At 48.2% G+C, this 22,614-nt stretch overlaps 9 protein-coding genes across 9 annotated transcripts; 3 read left to right on the top strand and 6 right to left on the bottom strand.

Moving 5' to 3' along the window:
• Positions 1-63: 63 nt before the first annotated feature.
• Positions 64-584, bottom strand: E1B28_012277 (uncharacterized protein; the record flags this gene model as incomplete). Its single annotated transcript, XM_043157367.1, has 4 exons — positions 64-306; positions 350-379; positions 453-478; positions 575-584. 4 exons carry the CDS (start codon positions 582-584, stop codon positions 64-66), a joined length of 309 nt encoding a protein of 102 aa, XP_043004734.1.
• Positions 585-666: 82 nt separating this feature from the next.
• E1B28_012276 (uncharacterized protein) lies at positions 667-3,806 on the top strand (the record flags this gene model as incomplete). The annotated part of the gene is made up of 6 exons (XM_043157366.1): positions 667-1,001; positions 1,053-1,243; positions 1,292-2,048; positions 2,100-2,696; positions 2,746-3,062; positions 3,115-3,806. The coding sequence occupies 6 exons, from the start codon at positions 667-669 to the stop codon at positions 3,804-3,806; spliced, it is 2,889 nt and encodes a 962-aa protein (XP_043004733.1).
• A 351-nt stretch (positions 3,807-4,157) lies between these two features.
• E1B28_012275 (uncharacterized protein) lies at positions 4,158-6,499 on the bottom strand. The gene is made up of 4 exons (XM_043157365.1): positions 6,072-6,499; positions 5,739-6,014; positions 4,819-5,680; positions 4,158-4,764 (listed from the first exon to the last, which is right to left on the bottom strand). Exons 1-3 carry the CDS (start codon positions 6,478-6,480, stop codon positions 4,890-4,892), a joined length of 1,476 nt encoding a protein of 491 aa, XP_043004732.1. The 5' UTR covers positions 6,481-6,499; the 3' UTR covers positions 4,158-4,764; positions 4,819-4,889.
• A 227-nt stretch (positions 6,500-6,726) lies between these two features.
• On the bottom strand, positions 6,727-9,588 carry E1B28_012274 (uncharacterized protein; the record flags this gene model as incomplete). The annotated part of the gene is made up of 7 exons (XM_043157364.1): positions 6,727-7,492; positions 7,550-7,649; positions 7,703-8,034; positions 8,089-8,502; positions 8,558-8,735; positions 8,794-8,969; positions 9,021-9,588. The coding sequence occupies 7 exons, from the start codon at positions 9,586-9,588 to the stop codon at positions 6,879-6,881; spliced, it is 2,382 nt and encodes a 793-aa protein (XP_043004731.1). The 3' UTR covers positions 6,727-6,878.
• A 1,835-nt stretch (positions 9,589-11,423) lies between these two features.
• On the top strand, positions 11,424-14,175 carry E1B28_012273 (uncharacterized protein; the record flags this gene model as incomplete). Its single annotated transcript, XM_043157363.1, has 20 exons — positions 11,424-11,603; positions 11,658-11,712; positions 11,765-11,779; positions 11,837-11,863; positions 11,918-11,966; positions 12,028-12,340; positions 12,392-12,503; positions 12,554-12,568; positions 12,620-12,642; positions 12,704-12,727; positions 12,785-12,864; positions 12,932-12,965; positions 13,017-13,146; positions 13,199-13,258; positions 13,315-13,450; positions 13,499-13,525; positions 13,584-13,653; positions 13,707-13,818; positions 13,886-13,977; positions 14,035-14,175. The coding sequence occupies 20 exons, from the start codon at positions 11,424-11,426 to the stop codon at positions 14,173-14,175; spliced, it is 1,695 nt and encodes a 564-aa protein (XP_043004730.1).
• A 1,250-nt stretch (positions 14,176-15,425) lies between these two features.
• On the top strand, positions 15,426-18,618 carry E1B28_012272 (uncharacterized protein). The gene is made up of 23 exons (XM_043157362.1): positions 15,426-15,680; positions 15,735-15,789; positions 15,855-15,869; positions 15,923-15,949; positions 16,007-16,055; positions 16,113-16,405; positions 16,463-16,482; positions 16,533-16,659; positions 16,724-16,738; positions 16,791-16,813; positions 16,872-16,895; positions 16,953-17,032; positions 17,095-17,128; positions 17,187-17,316; positions 17,370-17,435; positions 17,494-17,523; positions 17,585-17,690; positions 17,748-17,771; positions 17,824-17,893; positions 17,948-18,026; positions 18,092-18,124; positions 18,179-18,282; positions 18,342-18,618. Exons 1-23 carry the CDS (start codon positions 15,531-15,533, stop codon positions 18,495-18,497), a joined length of 1,710 nt encoding a protein of 569 aa, XP_043004729.1. The 5' UTR covers positions 15,426-15,530; the 3' UTR covers positions 18,498-18,618.
• A 1,163-nt stretch (positions 18,619-19,781) lies between these two features.
• E1B28_012271 (uncharacterized protein) lies at positions 19,782-20,731 on the bottom strand (the record flags this gene model as incomplete). The annotated part of the gene is made up of 2 exons (XM_043157361.1): positions 19,782-20,294; positions 20,384-20,731. 2 exons carry the CDS (start codon positions 20,729-20,731, stop codon positions 19,782-19,784), a joined length of 861 nt encoding a protein of 286 aa, XP_043004728.1.
• Positions 20,732-20,958: 227 nt separating this feature from the next.
• Positions 20,959-21,578, bottom strand: E1B28_012270 (uncharacterized protein; the record flags this gene model as incomplete). The annotated part of the gene is made up of 3 exons (XM_043157360.1): positions 20,959-21,188; positions 21,240-21,504; positions 21,558-21,578. The coding sequence occupies 3 exons, from the start codon at positions 21,576-21,578 to the stop codon at positions 20,959-20,961; spliced, it is 516 nt and encodes a 171-aa protein (XP_043004727.1).
• A 315-nt stretch (positions 21,579-21,893) lies between these two features.
• On the bottom strand, positions 21,894-22,459 carry E1B28_012269 (uncharacterized protein; the record flags this gene model as incomplete). Its single annotated transcript, XM_043157359.1, has 4 exons — positions 21,894-22,080; positions 22,127-22,221; positions 22,275-22,358; positions 22,424-22,459. 4 exons carry the CDS (start codon positions 22,457-22,459, stop codon positions 21,894-21,896), a joined length of 402 nt encoding a protein of 133 aa, XP_043004726.1.
• Between the last annotated feature and the right edge of the window lie 155 nt (positions 22,460-22,614).

Raw genomic sequence — 22,614 nt, 5'->3', positions numbered from 1 at the left:
CTTCTTACTTCGCTTCCTGTGCCGGTGGCCGTTGTGTGCTGCCTCAGTCTTCTCGACGAAGGGTCATTTTTTGTTGACGTTGTGTGTGGCGGGTAGGTCTGGAGCTGAGGACATTGCTGTTTCGTCGAAGGCTTCGATGGGGTCGTCAGGGGCCTGGCTTTCGCACTCAACCGCCTGTTGAAGCAGTGTTTCGAGTGCAGGGCAGGAGTCGCTTATTGTGAAGACTTCCGGGTCAAATGCCGCAAGGGTTTGCACGTCAAGGTCCTCTTTGCCGCTGAATTCCACATAGCTTTTACCATTCCGAAGCTGCAAGGTTTCGTCAGACTTGGTTGCGAGAATAGTGACGTACATACTTGGCGCGATGGGCGTATCTGTTGTTCTAGTGAAGAATGAAGGGGCGGTCAGCTCAGGTATGGTAGCCAAGCTCTTGTCTCCCTAACACGTTTGCATACCTCTTTAACCCGAGCTGCCTCGTTCCCTTGGACCCGGGAGCGATTCCATTTGAAACGAGACAGCTCAGATTAAAAAAAAAAATACAAGGTGTTGAGGAGACAAGAGAAATTAAGAAGCTCACCGTTGGACATTGAAGTTGGAATCAACAGAGACGTGCCTGTGACACACACCTGGACGCGTCTGTGACCCCATCGTCACACCACAGAAACCTCGATGGTCAGGCTACAAAAGAAGGGCAGCAGCAGCTCTCGCAAAATTCGACACATTTCAGGCATCAGCTCAGTCGCTGGTCATCTGCACAGTTCCCGCGTTTACAAGCCGAAGGAGATTCGAAGTATCCGAAAGAATGCTCGTGTTGACCTCTCTGAACCTTCCCAACTTGACGACCCAGACCTCATGGATACACGCGGAGATGAAGGAGGTCCATGGGTAGACATTGATTTTGTGGAAGGCGTGTTGCAGGGCGATTCTACTGTTGAGACGAGTCATCAAGGTGGGGAACTTGATGACCTCGTGGTTGAGTTGGAAGAAAACATGTACGGTAACAAGTAAGTGCGTTCGTTCTGCTCTGCGAGGAACCATTTACTTAAATATCTTAGAAAACGAAGAGACTGGAGGACTCGCCGTGACAGGGTTGAGAAGCGTACGGCTGCATTCAAACCCCAGCTCGAATCCATGGCCAACGCCTACATGACCTGGAGTTACGGCCTCAAAAGCCTAGGAGCTGACCCTGGAGACATTGAAGAGTGTAGCCTCCCTTACCTGGACGTGACATTGGTTGATGTCTTTGGTACGTTCTCCATCTCTCTTTCTTATAGAAACATCTGACGTTTTATAGCCGTTCGAAAAGGGCGAATTTACATCGATGGGGCGTTGGATGCCAGCATAGGTGCTGCATTTATTCGCCAGGGCTTTGTCCCCTGCTCTCCACTTAATCCCAGCGTCGCCATATCCACTCGCACGTTCGAATTCCTTGTACCTGTTTCGTTACATTGTCCCAAGCTATCAGCACACGCGTTTGTCAAGGGACTTGCTGCCATTCACGGGACTGTATATCGACCGTACCTCTATCAACAGTTCCTTATCGCTATCGACCTCTACCACGACTTGACGCGCGTTGTTGAACGCCGCGTCAAGATTGCCCTCGGCCGTGCTTCAAGAGATTGGCAGTTGAAGAACGCCTGCCCTTGCTGCATGTACGAACTCGAGGGTGAAAAGCAGCTCTGCTATAGGATGCTTTTTGCCATGGATGGTAACAACTCGTTGAAGCGAATGAAGCGGCTTGCAGGCAGTTGGGACGAGGACGGTGAGAAGGTAACTGGCTCAGGGCCATCGATAGAACGGAAGGACTCGCGAGTGATTTTGGATGACCGATACCTGAGCCGTGAGGAAGTGGACAAATGGGCTCGGGAGAATTGGGGGGTCTGGGAGGAAGTCAAGGAAGAGGAGAATCTCTGCGAGCAGAGATGGCAGAACATGAACGAGGGTAACACTGCGAGGTCATGGTCTATGTACGAGGAGACGGGAATCTTCATTGCGCTATGTCGACATAGCTTCGTCCTGGTCATTGCTGATATGGTCGAGAGCGGGGAAATGTATGTACTATGACTTCCTCTCGACTTTCACTTAAACTGACCAGCTCTCAGGTTCAAGTACCCTTTAGCTGTGGTCCATCGCCTGCTCACTGAGCTCGGTGAATGCCTTGGTGGAGGGTACGACATTGGGTGCAAGTTTGGGTCCACGCTATGCCTTAGCCCACTTGGTAGACTGGCCAAGGAGCAACGTTACAAGAGCCTCGTCCCCATATTTCACGGACACGGGCACAATCGACTTTGTCAGACCGAGAATCTGGGTACCTATGTGGAGGGCGTGGGGAAGGAAGATCTGGAGACCTGCGAGAGATTTTTCTCTCGTTCAAATGACTTAGCGAGCTCCGTTCACCATGCAAGTTCCTTCCATCACCACCAAACCATTTCTGCATACATACGCCATACCGACGACTTTGAGACCTTTCAGAGACTGAGCAAGTTTTTGGTTGACAAATTTATGCAAGCAGCCCAGATACTCAAGACTGAGGATGCCGTGAAGAAGTCGCTGGAGGTTCTGGGGGTCACGTTCTTCAGAGACGTAGAACTTTGGCTCAACGAGGAGAAGACCTACTTGGCATCCTTGAAGAAGGAGCCAGAAGATGAAACGATACGAATGGACTATTTCCGGGCCTTACGCAAGTACTATAAAGCACTGTACGTGGCTGCCCTCTCTGTCTGTGTTATCTGCTAATATGCTATATAGGGAGGCCGTGAAGAGCATCTCGCTAGTTTGGGTAACGTCCACAGACCAGCTGCCAGAACGAAGTGGGAAGGCGACGGAGCTAGACAAGCAGCGTCGACGGATGGTTGAGGACGTCGACACAGCAAGAAACAACGTGGTTGCATTGGAGAGGCATATGGGCATATCGCCGGAAGCTTGTTGGACGTCAGACTCAACTGACTGGAAGGAGGCTGAGACTTTGGTGAAACGAGCAACGTATCAACGTTGCCTTGACAAGCTAGAAAGTCTCATCGTTGCCCGCTTGTTTGAGTTGACACGGATGAATAGATCCCATACAGGTGCGCCAGTCCTGGACTTTCTTACCTACTCCAGCTAACAAACACAACTCAGGCTACAATCTTCGTTCACACATTGGCAAGGTGATAAAAGCCCGTTCACAGGCCATCAAGACAGCTCTCAACAACTTCAACGAAGCCGCCGCTGCTCTCTTCCCCGACCGAGCAGCTCTGGAATGGGATGAAGTCGTAAAATACGCCTTCCTTGCTGACTTCGACCTCCTCAGAGAAACTCGGCTTGATATTCGAGAGAAACCATGGGCAACTCCAGGAGGGCGAGCCGCTTTGGACGGGTACTACCAGCTGCAACGAGCTCGAGAGGAAATTGATCGCATTCAAGTCGAGGTCCGCCGACTAATGACCTTCATGGAAGATGAGCAGACTTACCTGGCAGCAAAATTCAAGGCATACGAAGCCAATAACCCTCTCCTCGCCCACCAAATCCTTTGTCATGCCGAAAGGCGTGGACGTGCCTTTGAAATGCATCATGATCGTCTCCAGAAGCTGCAGAAGTTTCCCAGCTTCATCCCCACCGCGTTGACACCAGGCCAGGCCGTTCAGACAGTTGAGGAGCGCTGCCAGGGTAGCATAGTAGTGGGACAGGACCCTGAGCTACCAACGCCAGTCTCTGGAGCTCATGGACAGGTTGATCTAGGCACTGAGTCTGAGGAAGAAGAGGAGAAGGAAGAGTCTGATGATGAGCTGCTGAGCAGCACTCTGGAGGCTGTACTTGCTCTCACAGAGTGAATTCCCTTGTATTTTCATGTAGTGTTTTCTATATATTATGTACAGTAACCGTTCCAATAAAAAACATGCAGATAAAGGAACTCGTATTAAAAGGGTATTGAGAGGGCGGGAAACGGGCGGGAGGCGGGCGTCGGTGGATTAAGGCACACCGACATCGATCACGAGGCCTGCCCGAGCGCCATGACATGTTAGAGTCGGGGGTCTAAGGCTCTGAGGCTCAAGAAGGCTCTAAGTCCCCCCGCGAAACCATCATTTTTTTGACAAAGGGGCGGCGAGCAAAATTCAGCCTAATTAGGCGGGACCACGTATAACGTGGTTCCGCCTAACAGGGCCGGCAATGTGGGATTATCAGGTGGAGTCGCGCAACAAAACGCCTCTGACATTGCAATTATAGCTTTTGATTCAACAAAAGGTTTCATAAGAGTTCGTAGAGAGAAAAATGAGAGGGAATAATTTAGCTAAAGGGAATCGTGGAAAATGATATATGGGTTGTGGAGCCGTCGCAAGGGAAATTAAAACGAGTGACTTGGAAATGCCGTGCGGCGCAAACAGGGACTTCTTCCCAAACGAGAGAAAGGAGAGAATAAAGATATAGTAGAAGAGAAACACACATCAGCGTCGAGTCCTGCTGATAAATGCGAAAAGAAATGATTTGCAGAGTCAACGAGACGTAGGTAATGAACTTCCAATACTAAATGAACAAGACAAGATTCTCGAGTCCGAATGTGTAAAAGCGATGAAAGCGAAGTGTTACAGAACATCAATCGATTAAAGGTTGGGTAAAGCACGGCGAGGGTCCGTCCGCAACACAGACTAAGAAGTTTACTGAAGGAAAGACGGGAAAGAAAAGTGGAGAAAGAAAGTGTCAATCGGAAAGCGGGGAAAATTTGGAAGATGGGGTCAAAAGGTACACGGCGGGGAAAGAGGATAAAGAAGAAATAACGTCACCAAGTAAAATCTACATACAAGACCCATGTAAGTAACGAGAAACATGAAACGAGGAATCGCATACAGACAGGCAAGGCACAGAAGGTAGCACCTTGCCGAGAGTTCGCAAGAAAGAACGGAGAACGGAGAGACTCATCAACGATAGATATCGTGAGCTGTGTCTCCACTGTCACTCAACGTCTCTACTCTCACCCCTCTCGACGAGCTAACACTTCTTATATCTCTACCTTCCTCCGCTAATTCCCGGCTCAACAACTCTGATTTTGCTTCTGGATTTTCGGGGCTATCCCCTTCTTCAACCGGTCGCCCCGCAAAGTCGGGTTTCCGCAACGCCTTTCTGAAGGCATCGGCCATAATTGCCGCATCGGCGCCGCTAAACGGTCCACCTTCTCCTGCACTGCCCGCACGACTGATTGTTGAGGCACCATCGGGCGAAACAAGACTGGGTGCACGATTTAATGCAACACCTGCAGCGGTACCCATAGCTGCTGGAGCGACGGGATTCCCATGACCAACAGAGCTTTGGAAATCACGATGATCAGTATGACTTGCGAGGAGGGGTGATTGCGGTTCGTTGTTGGCATGGGCCATCATGGGTGAGGCCGAACCCATCGAGTTACGTTTGGAATCCATCTCCCTCCGCCGCCGGAGACGTCGCATGATAAAGAAAATCAAGAGACAGGTGGTGGCGATTGCAACAAAGCCAAGGATAACGATGACGGCTATCGCCCATTTAGGGAACGACGAAGAACCCCCGCTATTTTGAATATTACTACCTGCGGTCGGGTTTGCGGTCGGATTGGCGGTCAAATGAGAAGAGACAGAAGCGCGAGAGGCTGATGCTGCAGAGGCAGATGCGGCGGATAATGAGGATGCAAATGATGCAGTCGACATGGACGCTATTATTGAGTCGGCATAGGTTGTTTCTAGTTGTCAAAAACGAAATAAGGAAAGTTCATAATCAGATGAGTAAAGGTCACTCACGAACTGCAACAAAATGGGCCTGAGTAAACTCGGAGCCAGTGAGCTCTTGGTCCGCACGCTTCACAACCCAATAGAACGAGTGCGACATGTTACTTCCACTCCAAAGAGCGCCACTCGGTCCCCACCATGTATCATTCACCAGTACTGTAAGGGTGCCAGCTTGATTTGTTGGGTTGACTAGGTTGCGAACAGCTAAGACCTGCTTTCGAGAGTCGCCATCGAAAAGGTATGCGTTTACTTTACCAAATTGAGTGAATTCGGGTAGACGAGAGTTCCCTGTCAAAAGAGATCAAAACTGCTCCCCAGAAAAAAAGCGTGTGGATGTGGACGCACAAACGAATGCTGCCCACTGATTTTGGGCATAAATAGTTTCATTTGTGGGGAAACATGAGATGACATCGTTGCCTGAAGAAAGCTGGCATTGCTGTTGCGCCCGCTCGATTTGGTCGAAAAAGGTTGACTGCCTTGGGGCAAGTCGTCTACGTTTTGGAGGAGGAGGAGGAGCAGGAGTCTGAAGAGGCCAAGGAGAATCGGATACTGGGGACATTTGAGAGTCTAAGATCGCATCGACGAAGACGACTTGCTGCCTGGCAAGATGAACAACAGTGCTAGCAATGCTAGCAGAACTGTAGATGAAACGAGCAGACGAATGAACGAGGCTCCCAGCGCGTGCATCACATTTTCCCAAACGACGACCCCCGGACACCCTATTATCTAATAATTTCTCACGATCCCACGTCATCTAACATCTCCGTCCCGGCCTTGACCACTGCATTGTATTGCGTCTGCCACTGCAACGACTGCTTGTATTCTCATTCCAAATTACAGTTGACTACCAGGCTGAGCATCAACTCTGTCACCCACGAAAGAGTCTGACTGACAGCTAATTACAATTCCAACCCGCCTGGCCACCGCCATCGCAGGTTCCAGCGGCACGTATGATCATGCACAAGATCAAACGGCCCTTGATGACTATCGGGTTGGCATGGCAGGTTCGGAGATGTAGTTATTTGTTTGAAAAGCGCACCGTCAAGGCACGCGAGGCGGTCCCAGTAAGGTCGTGGGCGCCCGGACAAATACAACCTCCACGATAGGTAGATAAGTGCTTACACGGTATCGTCACTGATGAAGCATATGTAGTTACAACCTTGCCAACGCAGTCGCAGACTCGTTACCAGCAATCCTGCCTGCCAAAGGTTCTGACCTCACTTCTCCTTTCTTGTAAGAACCTAGTTCGCATCCTAACAGGTCCAGATTGTCGTACCACCAAGATATTACGAACTCCTTCTCCCGATCCCCAACACGTTCAGTCGCCTCAAGGTACAGGGCTTGTAACAGTTCTTCCTTTTTCTCGTCTGTGCTGGATTTGGGCATTGCCAGCATAGTTGATATTTCAACTGGAGCCTCTCGTTGTTCTTCTTCCTTCCCCTTCCCCTTGCCTTTCCTCGTGTCTGGAGTGTGAAGTACTACTTCAGGGCCCGCACGCTCAGCATGGTTGAGTACAGTTCGCTTAAGCTCGGTCAGGAACTCCGCGAGTAAGGTGTGCGGCACAGCGGAAAGACCCGCAATCATGACCATCCTCAGTCGATGAAGTCTCATCTCCTTTAGAAGAGCTGAGGTCTTCCCTGAAAGAGACCCGCCGTCGGATTGTAATGCTCTATATTCCGAGGCCAGCTCCGCCTCCAGAACTTTTTGAGCCTCGACTATTGCGGAGATGCAAAACCAAGCTAAAGTATAATTCACTGGTTGATCGGCTACAGCCACATTCCTTGATTGAGTGACAAAGCGACGCAACTTGGCAATTCACTTACCATAACCATCTCTCTCTGTTTGAGAACACGCTGCACTGCGGAGCAGGGCTTTGAAGGCCATACATAGCTGCACGGTACTCAGTTGACCTTCGTGTGAGTTCTGTTCAACTGAGATAAGGGCTAGTATAAGGAAGCATGAAATGCTGAACATACCTCGATCAAGCACTTTACATAGAAAGGCACCAAATGTTCCGCAAAGGTTGATAGCTCACTTCGATGGTTAACGTTGCCATCGTAGCTATTGGCGTTGGTATCAAACACCGCCAAGACGACGGAATGAGCAGCTTCATATGTTTCTCTCAGCGACTTGAGAGTGTCTGGATCACTTTCGGGGAGATGGAGATGCGGTTCAAGGATTGACCACACATCCCCCGACAGACACACTGTGCTGAGAACCGGTACAAGTTGTTCAATGCACGCAAAAGTATAAGACGTCTTGGAGAGAAGCTGATTTCGTTCTAGGTGTACAGGAATGGGGGATGAACCTATATGACGGATGAATTTGTAAAGTGAATGATTGATAGATAGTAAATACTCACTTGTTGAAGGAGAATCGTGGACTTTGACCGCCTGACAAAAATCCTTCACAAACTCTTCCAACAGGCTTTGTGTTTGTGTTTCCTCTGCAGCAGTGGCGGTTAGAATGTCTAACGCCAAATAGAACGTTTTCCGCATTTCTTTGAAAACGCCACCCGCGCTCCCATCCTCGGTCGGAACGCCCATCGAAGTGACACCCCCGAACTGGTGCACGACATGCGACAGATGGCCAAGGATCCGTAACGTGTACAGCGCTAGTGTGGCGGGAGTCACCAGTTTGATCCCATTGGAATTCACTGTCGTCGCGGAAGAATAGACGGAACGCGGTATGTAAAGTGAGGAAGAAAGGAGGGCTTCCGTGATCATTACACAAGAGAATAACAGCGTTTTCAGGACTTGCCAAGAATCCCTCGCCGCTGAAAAGAGTCAAGATTAGGTCAGTTTGAGGCGTAATAAAGGTGAGTGTCTTACCCGAATGCTCCAAAATATTTTGGATATTACTTTCTACCCTAGCACAGACCTGGCAGAGTTTCTCCTCGACACTAGCGGCGACATCGATCCCTTCGGAAGCTCGCAAGTCAATCAGTAGAGCCAGTGTAAGTGATGTGAGCTTGGAAAGTGGGGCAATCACATCGAAAACTAACGCAGACTATAATGCAAGTAGCCAAACATCAGCTCCGAGGAGTGTTGTAAAAAAAGCTACTCACGGAGCCGCTGCCATTACGGCTTTCCTCCTCGAGAAAATTTCCTTCTCGGAAAGCGGAAGTGACGGATAACGTAAGAATCCTCGAGAGTCTAGCAAGCGGAAGCGTCTGTAGTTTCTTGGGCGGAATGAACGGTAATGAATGACATGCTAAGACTAAGCAAAGTGTAATGGTAGAGACTGTCCGGGATTTGAGCAAACGGAAGGCCACGAAGCAAACGGATTTCTTACTTTCGGAGGCCGTTTCACTTCCTTGAAACTCTCGTTCCCATCCTGCTATGCTTGCTTGATCTTGGCTGTCTTCGTTGAGCTCGTGTTTGTACAAGTCCATAATCTCCGCGAAAGCAACGACAATTTCATCTTCGACCGTGCGTCTAATCCCAAGCTCTAGGTCCCTGCTGTTCCTCAAATCCTCGAGTCCGAGTAACACACCAGTCCCGGTAGTCAACCTCATTACTGCATGGCCACCTTGTAATCCTTTCATCAAATCTGAAACCCATTGGTTCATCTGAGATCTGATGCTCGGTGAGAAAATCGATGGATTCAAGGCCTTGGGTTTATCCAAAAGCGCGTATTTGAGGTGTAATGCATGTCTGAGTGAGACCTGAAGACTTTGAAGCGGGGGAAGTGTGAAAGGTGTTGCGAAAAAGAGATTGGATGTGATTGCCGTCGCTACTAGGGGTGTCGGAAGAGGCTGAACATTTGCTAGATGATGAGAGAGAGCGGCTTGGATGGTTTCCAGAGGAAGTATACGCTCCCTTTGATGCAGATGTTGAAGGAGTCGTGCATAGTTCGACATGCCGAGGTGTGAGAATCATGGCGTGACCGAGATATCAAATAACGAGTATCCTTGCTTGTGATGCCAATCGCGTCTCGCACAACTATAGCACAGGAAAGTACTTTGGACGGTATGTATGGACGGGAGGACCAACTAAGTTTACCGTTGCCCATCAAACCGAGAATCAAATCCGGATAATGCAGCTGAACAACCTACCGTCCACCCATAATCTTCTTACCTGCCTTTCTTGCGATTTTCCCGATTCTGCTGATTCAAAGGCCGAAAAATAGTTGTCTACCCCACTGTATTGGGGAGGAGGATGTTTGGTGCGTAATGGTTTCTGTCTGCACCTCGAAGAGCTGTTGAACTACTGCGTGACCTACAGGTCCATTCCAAATGATTCCAAATGATTCCAAATGTGAGAAGTTTATTTCTTCTCGTTCTCCCGTCTATTCGTGTTCCCATTGCTTACCGGAATCTTTTACCATGTTTGAGTCAGAAGGTTTATACCCCAAGTACATAGTGAGTCAGTACCCTCGATTTCTGGTTCCCATGTGGTGATGCTAACACGAGAACTACATTCATCCGTGCTTTTGCCAAGTCTTCAGTTCCGTCCTTCAATCAGCCTCGCGACAGGAGACACGAAGGTTCCGTGTAATCAATGACCTTTCTCTGATGAATCCTGCTGGAATTGGGTGGGATATCGATATCACCAAATGACAGGTTTTGAATTTGCCACTAAGCATGAATACTTCCACAAGAGCTGGTTCCATGACGCATAGTCCAGGTCCGGATTTATTGTCCCCATTGGCAATTATGTTCTCTACAGCCTGTCTCATGGCCCGGTCACCTCGGAATCCTGTTTGGATCCCGCTCCGAACTTTCTATCCAAGTGTCACGATTCACTGGGGTATACATATCTCACTCTGCTCCCCGACACGCCTGTTCATCTGACCACTACGGCACGTAGTTTTTTTTCGGGGTTCGCTGAAAACACTTCGACGCATGGCTGGCAGGCCGCAACCGTTACGGCCGCGAATTAGTATTCGCCGACTCAGTTCGTTACGTCGAATTGTAACTTTAGGCTGAGGAAATAGTTTTAGTGTCCAAACCATCGCCGCCACTTCTTCCGAAAAGTCGGAGATGTGCAAGAGTTATGTTGGGAGAGGCTCTTGTGGCACTCTTGGTGAGTACTTAGATGTCAACCTTCTCGCCTTCTTTAGTATCTGATGAAAATCCAGAAATTTCTTTGGATTTTTCATTATACTCCCTTGCTCTTGTGTGTACAGGAAGAATTCATGGAATACCTATCATGGGGTACACTGGGAGCCGCGATGAATCACACTGTCCGAAAGTTTCCATACTAGTTTATATTGGATCATATTCTCAACCTTACAAGGTATCGCAGACATACCTGAATGATTTATTGCGGCGTTGCGAAAGCTGTCTGGCAATTGCCGTCCTTGCTTATGGGTTTAACCCGTGAAAGATGACTCTAACACATCAACGGCAACCAAGTTTATCTTTCCGAGCTCTGGTGAAAATGTCAGGACGTTCGGTAAAATACCTTTTCAATAACCCGGTGTTTTATGCATGAACTGAACCGGTTTCTAAGCACAGTTGATCTCGATGTGAAGGGACGGACACGAAGGGAGCTCTGATCGGTAATTCTGACCGGCGTTCAGACCGGCGTCTTTAATCCTTTAGGCACCTCTCACCATGGAAGCATTGATCCTGACACCGCAAAACCAATGTGGGTCCGTCCCAAAAGAAACATTAAAGCTCCGGTACTCGGACACCCATCCCGTGGAGTCCTGATATAAAATGCGAGCAACACGTCTTGCACACAACCCACCATGGCGGACTTGTTATACCCTGCCAAAAGCACTCCCGACGTGCTACCTCTCCCAGCCATACCTCGTCACCTTACCCTAGCCCATTTCATCTTCGACCACTGTCACTCCCACACTACTACACATGAAGAGCGCCCCTACCTTATCGAAGAGAAGTCGGGAAGGATGATAGTAATAGAGGAGGTGCCAAAAGTATATTCTGTGTCGTCGAATAGTGACTAATGCCGCCCCCAACAGCTTCGCTCGAGGACGCTGGCATTGGCATCTGCTCTGCGTTCCGAGTACGGAATTGGTGAGTCTACCTCGACGCGCCCGTTGTCACTTCTGTTAACGTTCTGTCATAGAAGAAGACGACGTTGGTAAGCGTCTTCATTCAACTTGGCGGCGGGATGACTCTGAAACTTTAACTTTTCAAGTACTGATATCAAGTCCGAATCATGTCGGTAAGAAACTGGATGTTTTCCGATGCCCCGACGCGAAACTGACACCATCTTCAGATTATCCCGTCTTGGTGTGGGCGACACACCTTTTGGGGGCCGTTGTGACGTACTTATAACCGTTTCTGCGATGCTATGATTCAGTTGCTCAATAATCTCCTGCCCTTCAGGCTCTCCAATCCTAATTTTACCGTGGAAGAATTATCCTTCCATATTCGCCTCACTAAACCGACCTTAATCATAGCCCACTCATCTGCTCTCGAGACAGCTCAACTGTGTGCTGAGCGGTCGACTGGACTGGGACTTGATCGCGTCATCGCCCTTGAACGCACATCGAATGGAATTCTTAGTGTCGCTGATTTGATCTTGACGCAGAATATGGTTACGACCGAGACGTCATTTCAAGGTATACAGCCCAGAGAGGGGCTTGGTGACAAGGTTGCAGCGCTTTGTCTGAGCAGTGGAACCACCGGCTTGCCCAAGGTGAGCTTGCGATCCTCTTCCCACAACCTCATGTAAACAACAAAATCTTAGGTCGTCAGGATAACACATCGTTCCTTCATCGCCAATATCATCCAGATGGCTATACATACCCGAACAGGTATAACCGTACCAGGCCTGCGAACAGGTGACGTTGCGTTAGGAGGTAGCGTTTTGATTGCCTACGGTATGCACTGCAACTGATTTTCTCCTCAGTCCTTCCTTTTTTTCGTAGGTTAAACAGCCTTCTGTTCGATCCAGCAAGTTTCTAATTGATAGCAGATGCCGCTGGCCTTGTCATCAACGTAAGTCGCCATCGTGATCCTCATTGAGCGCTGCATTTCAATCGAGAACGTCACAATGTAGCTCCATTTCCTTCTCTACTCTGGAGTAAGTTTTCTTTTGAACTTGCACTGATCCATTCGACCCTAATCGGGTACCTTTCAGTTATCTATCGTTGTCGTTGAAAGATACAACTTCCTCGAGATGCTCAACCTGATATCCCGCTTTCGTATCACCACACTCATGTAAGCATTCTCCCTGTCTCTGTTTCACTGCTTTCGAGTTGAAACAGACTCGTTGCACGTGTCGTAGCCTTGTCCCTCCTCAAGCGGTCTCGTTATGTAAAGTAAGGAACTCGGACGTCTTCAAAGTTCTCTTCTTAGACTGATTCTCGCAGCATCCGGCAACAAATACGCAAGCTTTGCGTACTGTAAGATATGTCATAGTTGGGGCAGCTCCGGTTCCCAAAGAGCTGCAACATTCGCTTCATGGGGTATTCCCAAGGGCGCAGATAGGTCAGGCATATGGTAAGACAGCTAGGATGGAGATTGTGCGTCTTCGATGCTCAGCATTTTATAGGGTCAACAGAGGCTACGTGCACGGTAGCCATGATCTCGCCTCAAAGAGGGCCTCCAGGAAGTAAGTCGTAATTCTTCCCACTAGCTGGTACAACTTGAGCTCTAAACTCGTGTAAGGTGCCGGAAAAATTCTTCCTGGAGTGGAAACTAGAGTGTACAGGAGCGACGGTTCTCTAGCCAGACAGGGAGAAAGAGGTGAACTTTATGTTAAGAGCCCCTCAGTGGCTCTGGGGTACCTCAATAACGATGTTGCGTAAGTCTCACCTCAAGACTTTAGGGCTTGTCCTGACGAACTTGATAGAAATCGAGAAACGTTCAGGGAGGGCGGGTGAGTAACGGAAGGTTTATTCTTGCAACCACTTAGATGACTTGTTTTAACATGACAGCTGGGTCCGTACTGGCGACCAGGTCAGTATTACCAGTGACGGAGACGTCTTCGTGCACGATCGAACCAACGTAAGTCCTGTATTTGTTCTCTTCCTGTCGAGTCTATATTGAGACGATTACAGGATTTCATCAAGGTGAAAGGGTTCCAAGTTGCCCCTGCCGAGCTGGAGGGATGTCTCTTAGACCATCCAGATGTGGCAGATGTCTGCGTCCTCGGAATGCCTGATCCATATTGTAAGCCATCTATTGCTTATTCACCTCTGTTCATAGGAATTAATCGTCACCTTGATTCACGAATTAGGTGGCGAAGTACCGCGAGCCTTTGTCGTTCTTTCACCGTCAACCGTCAGTAGATCTCCGCATCCTGACAGTGTCAGAAACTCGATAATAGAGGTATTGTTTCGAGATTTTTTGCATATTAAGCGTGAGGTCTCATGTACTCGGGGACAGTATTTGGGAAATAGAAAGTCGTCCTACAAGCATCTTCGAGGAGGTGTAGAGTTTGTTTCGTCTATACCCAAAACATCGAGCGGCAAGATCTTGCGCCGCGTGATTCGAGATGAAGTTGTTCGGAGATCGGCCAAACTTTAACGAGGAGAAGTCTCTACAATACCCTGACATGTACTTATATTCGCTTTCGGTCTACATACTACATCGTCGACACGTACATCCATCGCAAAACAACGCGGGATTGGCTCGATATCGCACGCCATGATGCTGATCATCGGTGGTGGCGGCTTGCTACTGTACAACCTGGACTTCGGCTTGAAACTTATGTAGGCCGTAGCCGGTGCACTAAGCCCCTGAACTGCCAAGTTTATGATACAATTCAAAAGTGCATTGAGTCGTCAGTGTGAAGAGTCCATTACCGTTGCCGAGCAGGCTCAGGTCACTTTTGCATTTGCACTTGCACTCGTGCAAATGCAAATGCATTGTGCTCTGTGCCCTCGCCTAAGTCGCTTCCCACAGACCCCCTTGCGCAGGGTCGTAACCATCACGTACCTGTGTGGTTCTTTATATATCAACTTTAGACAGCATATTTTTTATTTTTATTTGTTTTTAGGACACAGAAGGATCCCACCAAGATTCGATATACAGTACTGAATGATCTCCGTGGCCGATTCCTAAACTAAATCCTATTGTAAACTATTAAGCGAGCTCAGCCGAGCTCAGCCGAAGACCCAAATGGCAATGAGTCTGTCCCGGCTAGCCGAGTTTAGCCGAGGTATTTCGGGATACTCACGGTTACACGTCCGCATCGCGTCCTCTCCACCGTCTCGCTCGACATCCGCCTTTGTGGTGCAGCGGTCACTCGTAAGGCACTTCGGCAATGTGACATAGTGTGACTAATATTTGAAACACCCGTTTCTCAGAGCTTCCTCTCTGGCACTGCTCTCTACCACGCCCACTCAATAAAAACACTATAAATTCAATATTTAGCTAAGAAGTGCTAATCCAAAGCCGAAGAAGGAATACTCTTAGGAAATACAAGTCCGAAGTACATCTCTAAAATTTTATGAACACCTACACGGTGACAGTAAGTGTGATCCGGAGCCTTCCGTAACGGCGGCGAGGTCTGTGGGAAGCGACTTCGGCGAGGGCACAGAGCACAATGCATTTGCATTTGCACGAGTGCAAGTGCAAATGCAAAAGTGACCTGAGCCTGCTCGGCAACGGTAGTCCATCTGCATCATCTGAACCAGCTCCGCAAGTCTATCCGAATCGGTAGAAAGTCAGACAGATCAGACCAGATTAGATTAGTCCTTATCAAAATGGAACTCGACTTCATTGAATCGGTTTCGCGGATAAGCTAGCCGGAATGCTCACATGGTACCCGTGTCCTTGAGCCTATCCGGAACTACTTAACACCAATACTATATAGCCGACATCCTGCTACCCTCTCAGTTGCGACACGACCACGACATACGTTTGACTCGCCCTTCAACATGACTTTCTTTCAGACGGATGCCCGACTCCCCTTGATTCCAGAAAACCTTTCAATTCCACAGTTCTTCCTCGACTCGGCAATTCATGGTAATCCAGAGGCCCCTCGATTCATAGAAGATGCGACTGGACGAATCATCACTCTACCTGAGGTTGTCTGGCATGTTCGTAGTATGGTGGTTTCTGAGTATTTACACCTTGTTCAGATTCAGAAGCGTACTACAAGTCTCGCGAATACTTTAAGCTCCAAATATAGTGTTGGTACGTCCTACGTGGGTCGTTCATGGGGAGGTGATCTGTCTGAGCTATTGGGCCGGTCATATCAGGCTACGATGACGTAGGTGAGTGAATCGTGCTTAACCCCCAAACTTGTTCAATAACTCGTTCTTTTCAGTTCTAATCTTTAGTCGAAACCACGTCGGTACGCGCGCACGAATGTAATGAGGAGAAGCAACAAACTAATTATTCGATAACGCAGACTATCCCATCGTAATTTGGGCAACTCACAGGTTGGGTGGTATCGTCTCGTAAGTCCCTTGCTACAATCAGACATTTGGCATAATTACAACGTTGCGCTATGTCAGTGGTGCAAACCCCGACTACGTTCGCGATGAACTCGTCTACCAGCTCCAGTCTAGCAAGGCTGTTGTGATTTTTTCTCACCCAGATGTGTTCGATACCGCATATTCTGCTGCCCAAGTCTGCAGTATACCAAGAGAACGGGTTATACTGTTCAACGTTCCCGGCTCTCCGTCTGCTCACACAAAGCAACCCACTGTCGATGACCTTGTCCGCCAAGGCTCAAGTCACAGGGCCCTCTACAAGGAGCCCAGCATTAATGCGAAGACAAAGCTCGCCTTCCTTAGTTTCTCCTCGGGTAAGTGACGTTGAATAATGCGTTCACTCCCCTGACAATGAGATTTTTGGTGCTCAGGTACAACCGGCAAGCCTAAGGTATTAAACGTTCTTCAGCGGTTTCTCAGTTCTGGTACACCTTCTTTCAGGGCGTTGCGATACCGCACTTATCCCCCATCACCAATGTGATCCAAGCGCGAGTTCACAACAAGGTTGGCGAAAACTATACGAGCTGGGACGATCAGAGATACAGAGCAGGTGACGTCGCGATGGCAGGTACGACTTTGGTTGTTATCGTGTTCTGATTTCAGGTGTTTACTTTAATTTGTTTCATTATCAGTTCTCCCTTTCTATCGTAAGACAGTCCTCCACCTGAACTCATAGCCATATAATAACGTAATCTAAAGATATCTACGGGTTGGTTCTCAATGTGAGTTCCTTGATTCCCATGATTCTCTTTACAGAAGCTGAAGAGGAAATCTTTCTAGCTCCACTTCTTATTTTACAGCGGCGTGCGTCTGAGATTGCAAAAAAACGTCCCGGTAAACGGCTGAAGTTTCATTGTCTAGGTCTCGATCGTCGTCGTTCCCAAATTCAATTTCGAAGAAATGCTGAAGAGCATTGTGCGGCACCGCATAAACCACTTGATGTAAGTACGAGTTGTACTGCCTTACGGCAGTTTTGCACCGTCTGAATCCCTTTCAAACCAAGGTTGGTTCCTCCCCAAGCGATCCTCCTATGCAAGGTGGGCTCCTACTCTCAAAGTCGCGGAATTCTAGGCTTCAAGTTTGACCTCTATTCAGCATCCATCCGTGAAGAATTACGATTTAAGTGTGATTAGAACATTGGTAATCGGCGCGGCTCCTTTGTCGCATGAAGTCAACCACCAACTCTTCAACTTGCTTCCCAATGCTCAAATTGGCCAAGCATACGGTACTCATCTGCTTCCTCGAAATCGAATGCATATTGTTGACGTACGTCAACAGGAATGACCGAGACGTCTACCGCCACTGCTTGGTGGCCAATCGAGCAAAAGAGAGGAACATCTGGGTGTCAGCAATATTCTACGTTTAACGTCTTCATGTTCTTAATAGGCAGCTTGCCCTTTAGGTACTGGAAAACTGATGCCTGGTGTCAAGGGTGAGTGCATTCTTGAAGCTAGGCGTCTTGACTCTAACGTCAAGTGGAATGATTCTTACAGCTCGTATCGTCAAGCCCGACGGTTCTCTAGCGGGCTTTGATGAACCTGGAGAACTGGTTGTTTATAGCCCATCGAGTGCACTGCGCTATATCAACAATGAGGAAGCGTGAGTCTGCAGTCGCTCCCGAATGACTTTTGAAATCCCCAGCTGATCTGACGCCAGAACGAAGGAAACATTCGTTGATGGGCAAGATCATACCTAGCGCTGCCTTACTCTCAATCTGATAACGGAATTGTAGATGGGTACGGACCGGAGATGAAGCCAAAATCGATAGAAATTTGGGACTGTGGATTTTGGACCGAATTAAGGTCGGTTTCTTACGTCTGTCTGACACCGGATCAGTTTACGGATCGGACGTTCAGGAGATCATGAAAGTACGGGGTTTCCAAGTCGCACCCGCAGAACTGGAAGGTTGTATACTCGATCATCCCGAAGTTTCAGGTGACAACTTCAAATTACCTGGACTGGGCTTAACCGTTCTGAGATTGTTCGATTATGATTGCCAGACGTATGTGTCGTCGGTGTGCCGGATGATTTCAGTCTGTGGTTCAGCCCTTGATTTTTCTGTCAAGCGTCTCACCCTTGCTACACAGGTGGAGAGGTTCCGATGGCATTCGTTGTGCCCAACCAGGAGGCAGCACAAAGGATAAAGAGCGATCCACGCGTCGCCTCAGAAATCAAGGCTTCCGTTATCAAAGTACGTGAAGACTTTGGGGTGCCGTTTTCATTTACTGATAGGATTGCTGAACTTTGTAGCACGTCGCAGACAACAAGGTAGCTTATAAGGGGCTCAGCGGAGGCGTTGAGTTCGTCGAAATTATCCCTAGGAATCCGAGCGGAAAGTTGCTGCGTAGAGTGCTACGTGATCGAGCGAGAGCGATGAGAGAGTCGAAAGTGAAATCCAAGTTGTGATTTGAATGTCTTCCGTACCGTAGTACAACAGAGCTTCGGGCTCCTTTAAAGATTCCCTCATGATATATGTACACATTTTTACTTGTACAGGAGCCATGTTCAAAGTTGAGGAACTTGCAACTTGAAGTCATCAAAAGATGTTTTACGTTTCTTGTTTGATAATGTCTATATAGATTATACGATTATTTTCTGATTATCCTGAGCGTCCCGTTGCCGGTGGGTGTCGATAGGGAGAAAAGCGGCGTAATATGAGAAGGAGTACGGGTGGGAGATGGAAATCAGGTTGCGACCTGGCTGAGTTAGAATTACCGCCACGTCGTTAACGCGTGTGAAAAATTTAACATACCTGTAAACTCAAATTCAGCCAGTATCGGCTCCCGTCCCGCGTCCTGGCCATGTTCCCCCTCGGTTAATCCATGCTCTTTTGGTGAGGTTCCATATTTCCTTTTGACCGATCTTCCTTGCGTTCAAGAAGTATATGTTTTATCGAATCTGTTTTGTCGCATGTGGGACATTTGACATCGGTATGCTCTTCCAGAACTTTATTATCACGAAGTTCATGTATTTTTATGTTGAAAATCACATTATGTCAGGTGAAAACTTGGGCTTTGTAGTGGTAATGAAAGTGTTCAAAAAGTATGTGAATCTAAACTTGATTATCACCTTAAAAGTCTCAACTTTCACGAAATAAACCAAGTGAAAATCTGGCACTGGCAGACGTGTGAAAAAATACGTGAAACTCACCTGGTTTCACAAGCCCAGTGTTTATATACTCTGTTGGGGTGTTGCTAATTACACTTGCTGTTCCTGTTCTTCCATCACCACGTCGTGTTGGCTTCATCTGTTCCGTCATTGTACTCCATTTCATTTGTCCAATCGTACATGTTTAACAAGAAGAAAATAAGCAATAGGAGGCATTTGGGCTGAAAGAAGTTTTCGATGAACGTGTTCGCTGTATTGAATGGCTATACTGTGTTGAAGTAAGGCTTGTCGTACAAACAACGTTGACGAACGTCGATGAGCATGGAAAGTTTTTAGTAGACTTGTGGTCTATCTAAGTACAGTATCAGCATGCCAGAGAGAACTAAGTCGTGCTAATTTGGGTTGTCTATATAACCACCAACACGCGTGTCCATACAAACATTGACTATATAGTTCACCAGTGAGTAATGATACTAACGTATAGCAGCGGCTTGCCAGTCTATAGTGGAGAATAGAAAAACTCGACAACCCAACACGCCTCATGGAATCATCGGATCGTACCGATCCTGTTATCAAGGGCGTTTAAGGGTGGTCGAGGGTGATGTAGTAGGGATAAGAGGCGAGGATGTCACATCCTACGGGTTCCCTGTCCTGATTGCACGACGGGGGGGAACTGATGTTAGAATCTGAGGACGAAAACTGCATGGAGCACGAGGAGTTTGTGGAGAATGAAGATTGCGTGGAAGATGACGGTTCAGAGGAGGAATTACGGTCCATGTCGATAGGTTCTTGACAATCAGCTGGGAGATCTGATATTGCGGGCCCAATTATCGCGTCAAGCAGGGGTGCAACCATGGAATTCCACTCATATCTTTCATAGAGGTCAACGAGCTCCTCCCGCTCATTCGACAAAAGCTGTGGAACAACCCTCCCACGAATTACATCAGACTTGAACCCCAACGTCCATCGAACATATTCCATGATATGTGGATGCCCAGTGAAGAGTAGGACGCGGTGAATCTCTTCCGAGAGCCCCAGGGGGGAGTTTGTGACGATCTTCGTGATGACATCCATTACTTGCTGTACCGAGAAGTCCTGCACGGCCGACATGAGTCCCATATTCGCGTCAGCAGGGCGTAAAATCGCTTCGAAGACATCCCGGGGATTGGACCAAACGTCTCGACCGCGTTGTCCACGAGGACGGCGACTCTCGATCTCTCGTCCATGCTGGAGAGTATGCCCTTAGTGCGTGACTGCTCGGTCAGTGTCGGTGCGTAAGGAGAGATAGGAGGTATAGGGGTTGTGGCAGGAGAGCCTTGGAGACCAAGGTCAGGTTCGTCGGCTTCTTCTAATACAAGTTCCAATTGTATCGCTTTTTGCTTGCCACCTTCGCCCGCCACCTTCGCTGCATATGCTTTCAAGTTATCCAAGGCGACCAATATCGCATCCGAGTTCTGCGAGTCCCCCGGATGCAAGAAGGTCTCACTAGTCGGAGAGTCTTGAATGTTATCGAGGGGTAATTTCCTCACCATTCGATCAAGCTCCTTCAGAAAATTCCTAGCCGAGAGACTGCAGGTGAATCTATACCCAGGATATCATGAGCATTTTGCAGTCAAACAACAAAACCATAGGCCACCTACGCATCGATCAATTCATCGCGCTTGAGAAATGGAATAGTCGTAATAAATGGTAGACTACTCCTGGCCCATAAGTAATCGTCCCTGGTGAGCGAAGTCGCTTGTACGACAACGTTGCCCTCTCAAAGTATTGCAGGGAGATGACCCGATGAGTTATCCATTCTGACGAAAACCATAAGGGGGTGACGGTCATCGAGGCGTTCTGGGAGATACGGGACGTCTGTGATATCGCATTCGTAAACCTCCTGGTCAACGAAGAGATAAACCTTTTCCCTATCGACAAAGGCTATGTCTTGTCTGGGTCTTTCAGAAAGGAAGCGTAAGAATACATAAAACAGAGCAACCGTTTTACCTGTTGAAAGACGGTAAGCATGGGGCGAACAAGCTGTACAATTCAACGCACCGATGCCCCGCTGACCTGTGATCAACACGGACTTGTCATTCGAAAAGCTCCTGCATAGGAACTGGAATAGATCCTCGTAGCATTCGCGAATAAAGAAGTCTCCATCTTCCACACCAGGGATGCTGAAGAGACTAGAGATGGTGGCAATAGGTGTCTGGCGATAAAGCGAAGCCAACCTACACCAATCTGGTGAGTCTGCGATGTGCCATCCCTGTGAGGGTGAGAATCTTGAGCAAGTTTGAGAGTCTGGATGTTCGGCAGATGTCTACTGTATGAATTAGTATGCATTGTTGGCTGCAGTGTGAAAGGCTGTTTGACCTGGCAATCGTAGTGGTTCATTGAGGAAAGAAATGTGATCTGTTTCCAATTTGTCCCCCTTTATTAGGCCAAGGCTCCGCACGTCTCACCGTAGGGCAGGCCTGTGCCGAACCGGTTCAAAAACTCAAAGCACAGAAAGGGCTTCAGAGAAAAGTATTTGGGATTTTTAACACCAGATCGAAGCTATGTATGTATGTTGATTCCAGTTAAGAACATGGAGAGATGAAAATGGGAAGCCACTAGAAGAGAACAATAGAGTACGATGCGACACGACGATAAACGAGCTAGCATGAGTTATGAAGAGGGACGAATGTAACAGGTTTGATTAGTTTTGATCTACTCCGAGTGTATTGTTGCGGGTTGCTCGTGCTCGTCGGTGGTAACAGTGGATTCGGTCGTATCAAGAGATCTTTCTGCATTGAAATCTTCAGAACTTTCTTTGTTGATTGGACTGGTGGGATTTGTTGGAGAAATTGAGAGACCCTGGTGACCATTCCCTGAGGGTGAAGACGCATGCGGAATGCTAGTGGGTGTCAGAGAGAGCAAGATATGGGTCCTTGCGCACGCACTTCTCAGGATTAGGGATCGCAGTACCGACTGTGCTCTGGGGGGCGACCCCGGCCTTTGAGAGAGCGTAATCTCCAGAATCAAAGTATTTTCGATCCTGAGTGACGTTTTCAGTATCACGACGGGTGATCATTCCGATAATCCACACACTTTCTGCATCTTGGTAAGCACATTCTTGTGAGTCGGAAGTTTGCCATATCTCCTAAAGAGCATTTGCTCTTGTTCACTAAGTTTCTATGAAGAGAACCACTGGTCAGAGACTGGAGTGACAAAAATCAACAGAACCATAACATACTCACGCTAATGTCAACTTTATTTCGCTGAGCAGGATTCATGTTGGAATAACAGGGATCGCAGGAGTAGGAAGGTGAGTTGTCAGGGAAGAAGATTTTATGGTCGTTGTTAGTGGAAGGGATGTATTCCTAACTGGTACGCTAACCCTGGACCTCAAACCCAATCGGGAAATAAATCCGGTATGTCGCCGTGGCAG

Source organism: Marasmius oreades, chromosome 8 (assembly GCF_018924745.1).
Source record: "Marasmius oreades isolate 03SP1 chromosome 8, whole genome shotgun sequence".
Lineage (NCBI taxonomy): Eukaryota > Fungi > Basidiomycota > Agaricomycetes > Agaricales > Marasmiaceae > Marasmius > Marasmius oreades.
This window is presented reverse-complemented; position numbering and strand designations above follow the sequence as displayed.

Bases quoted from the DNA above. Each gene is read 5' to 3' on its own strand.
- E1B28_012275 (XM_043157365.1), bottom strand. From the start codon at position 6,480: ATGACGTGGGATCGTGAGAAATTATTAGATAATAGGGTGTCCGGGGGT. The intron at 6,015-6,071 runs GTGCGTCCACAT...CTCTTTTGACAG, and splicing joins TCAGTGGGCAGCATTCGTTT to GGAACTCTCGTCTACCCGAA. The intron at 5,681-5,738 runs GTGAGTGACCTT...TTTGACAACTAG, and splicing joins GGCCCATTTTGTTGCAGTTC to AAACAACCTATGCCGACTCA.
- E1B28_012272 (XM_043157362.1), top strand. From the start codon at position 15,531: ATGACTTTCTTTCAGACGGATGCCCGACTCCCCTTGATTCCAGAAAAC. The intron at 17,524-17,584 runs GTGAGTGCATTC...TGATTCTTACAG, and splicing joins ACTGATGCCTGGTGTCAAGG to CTCGTATCGTCAAGCCCGAC. The intron at 18,125-18,178 runs GTCTGTGGTTCA...CTTGCTACACAG, and splicing joins CGGTGTGCCGGATGATTTCA to GTGGAGAGGTTCCGATGGCA.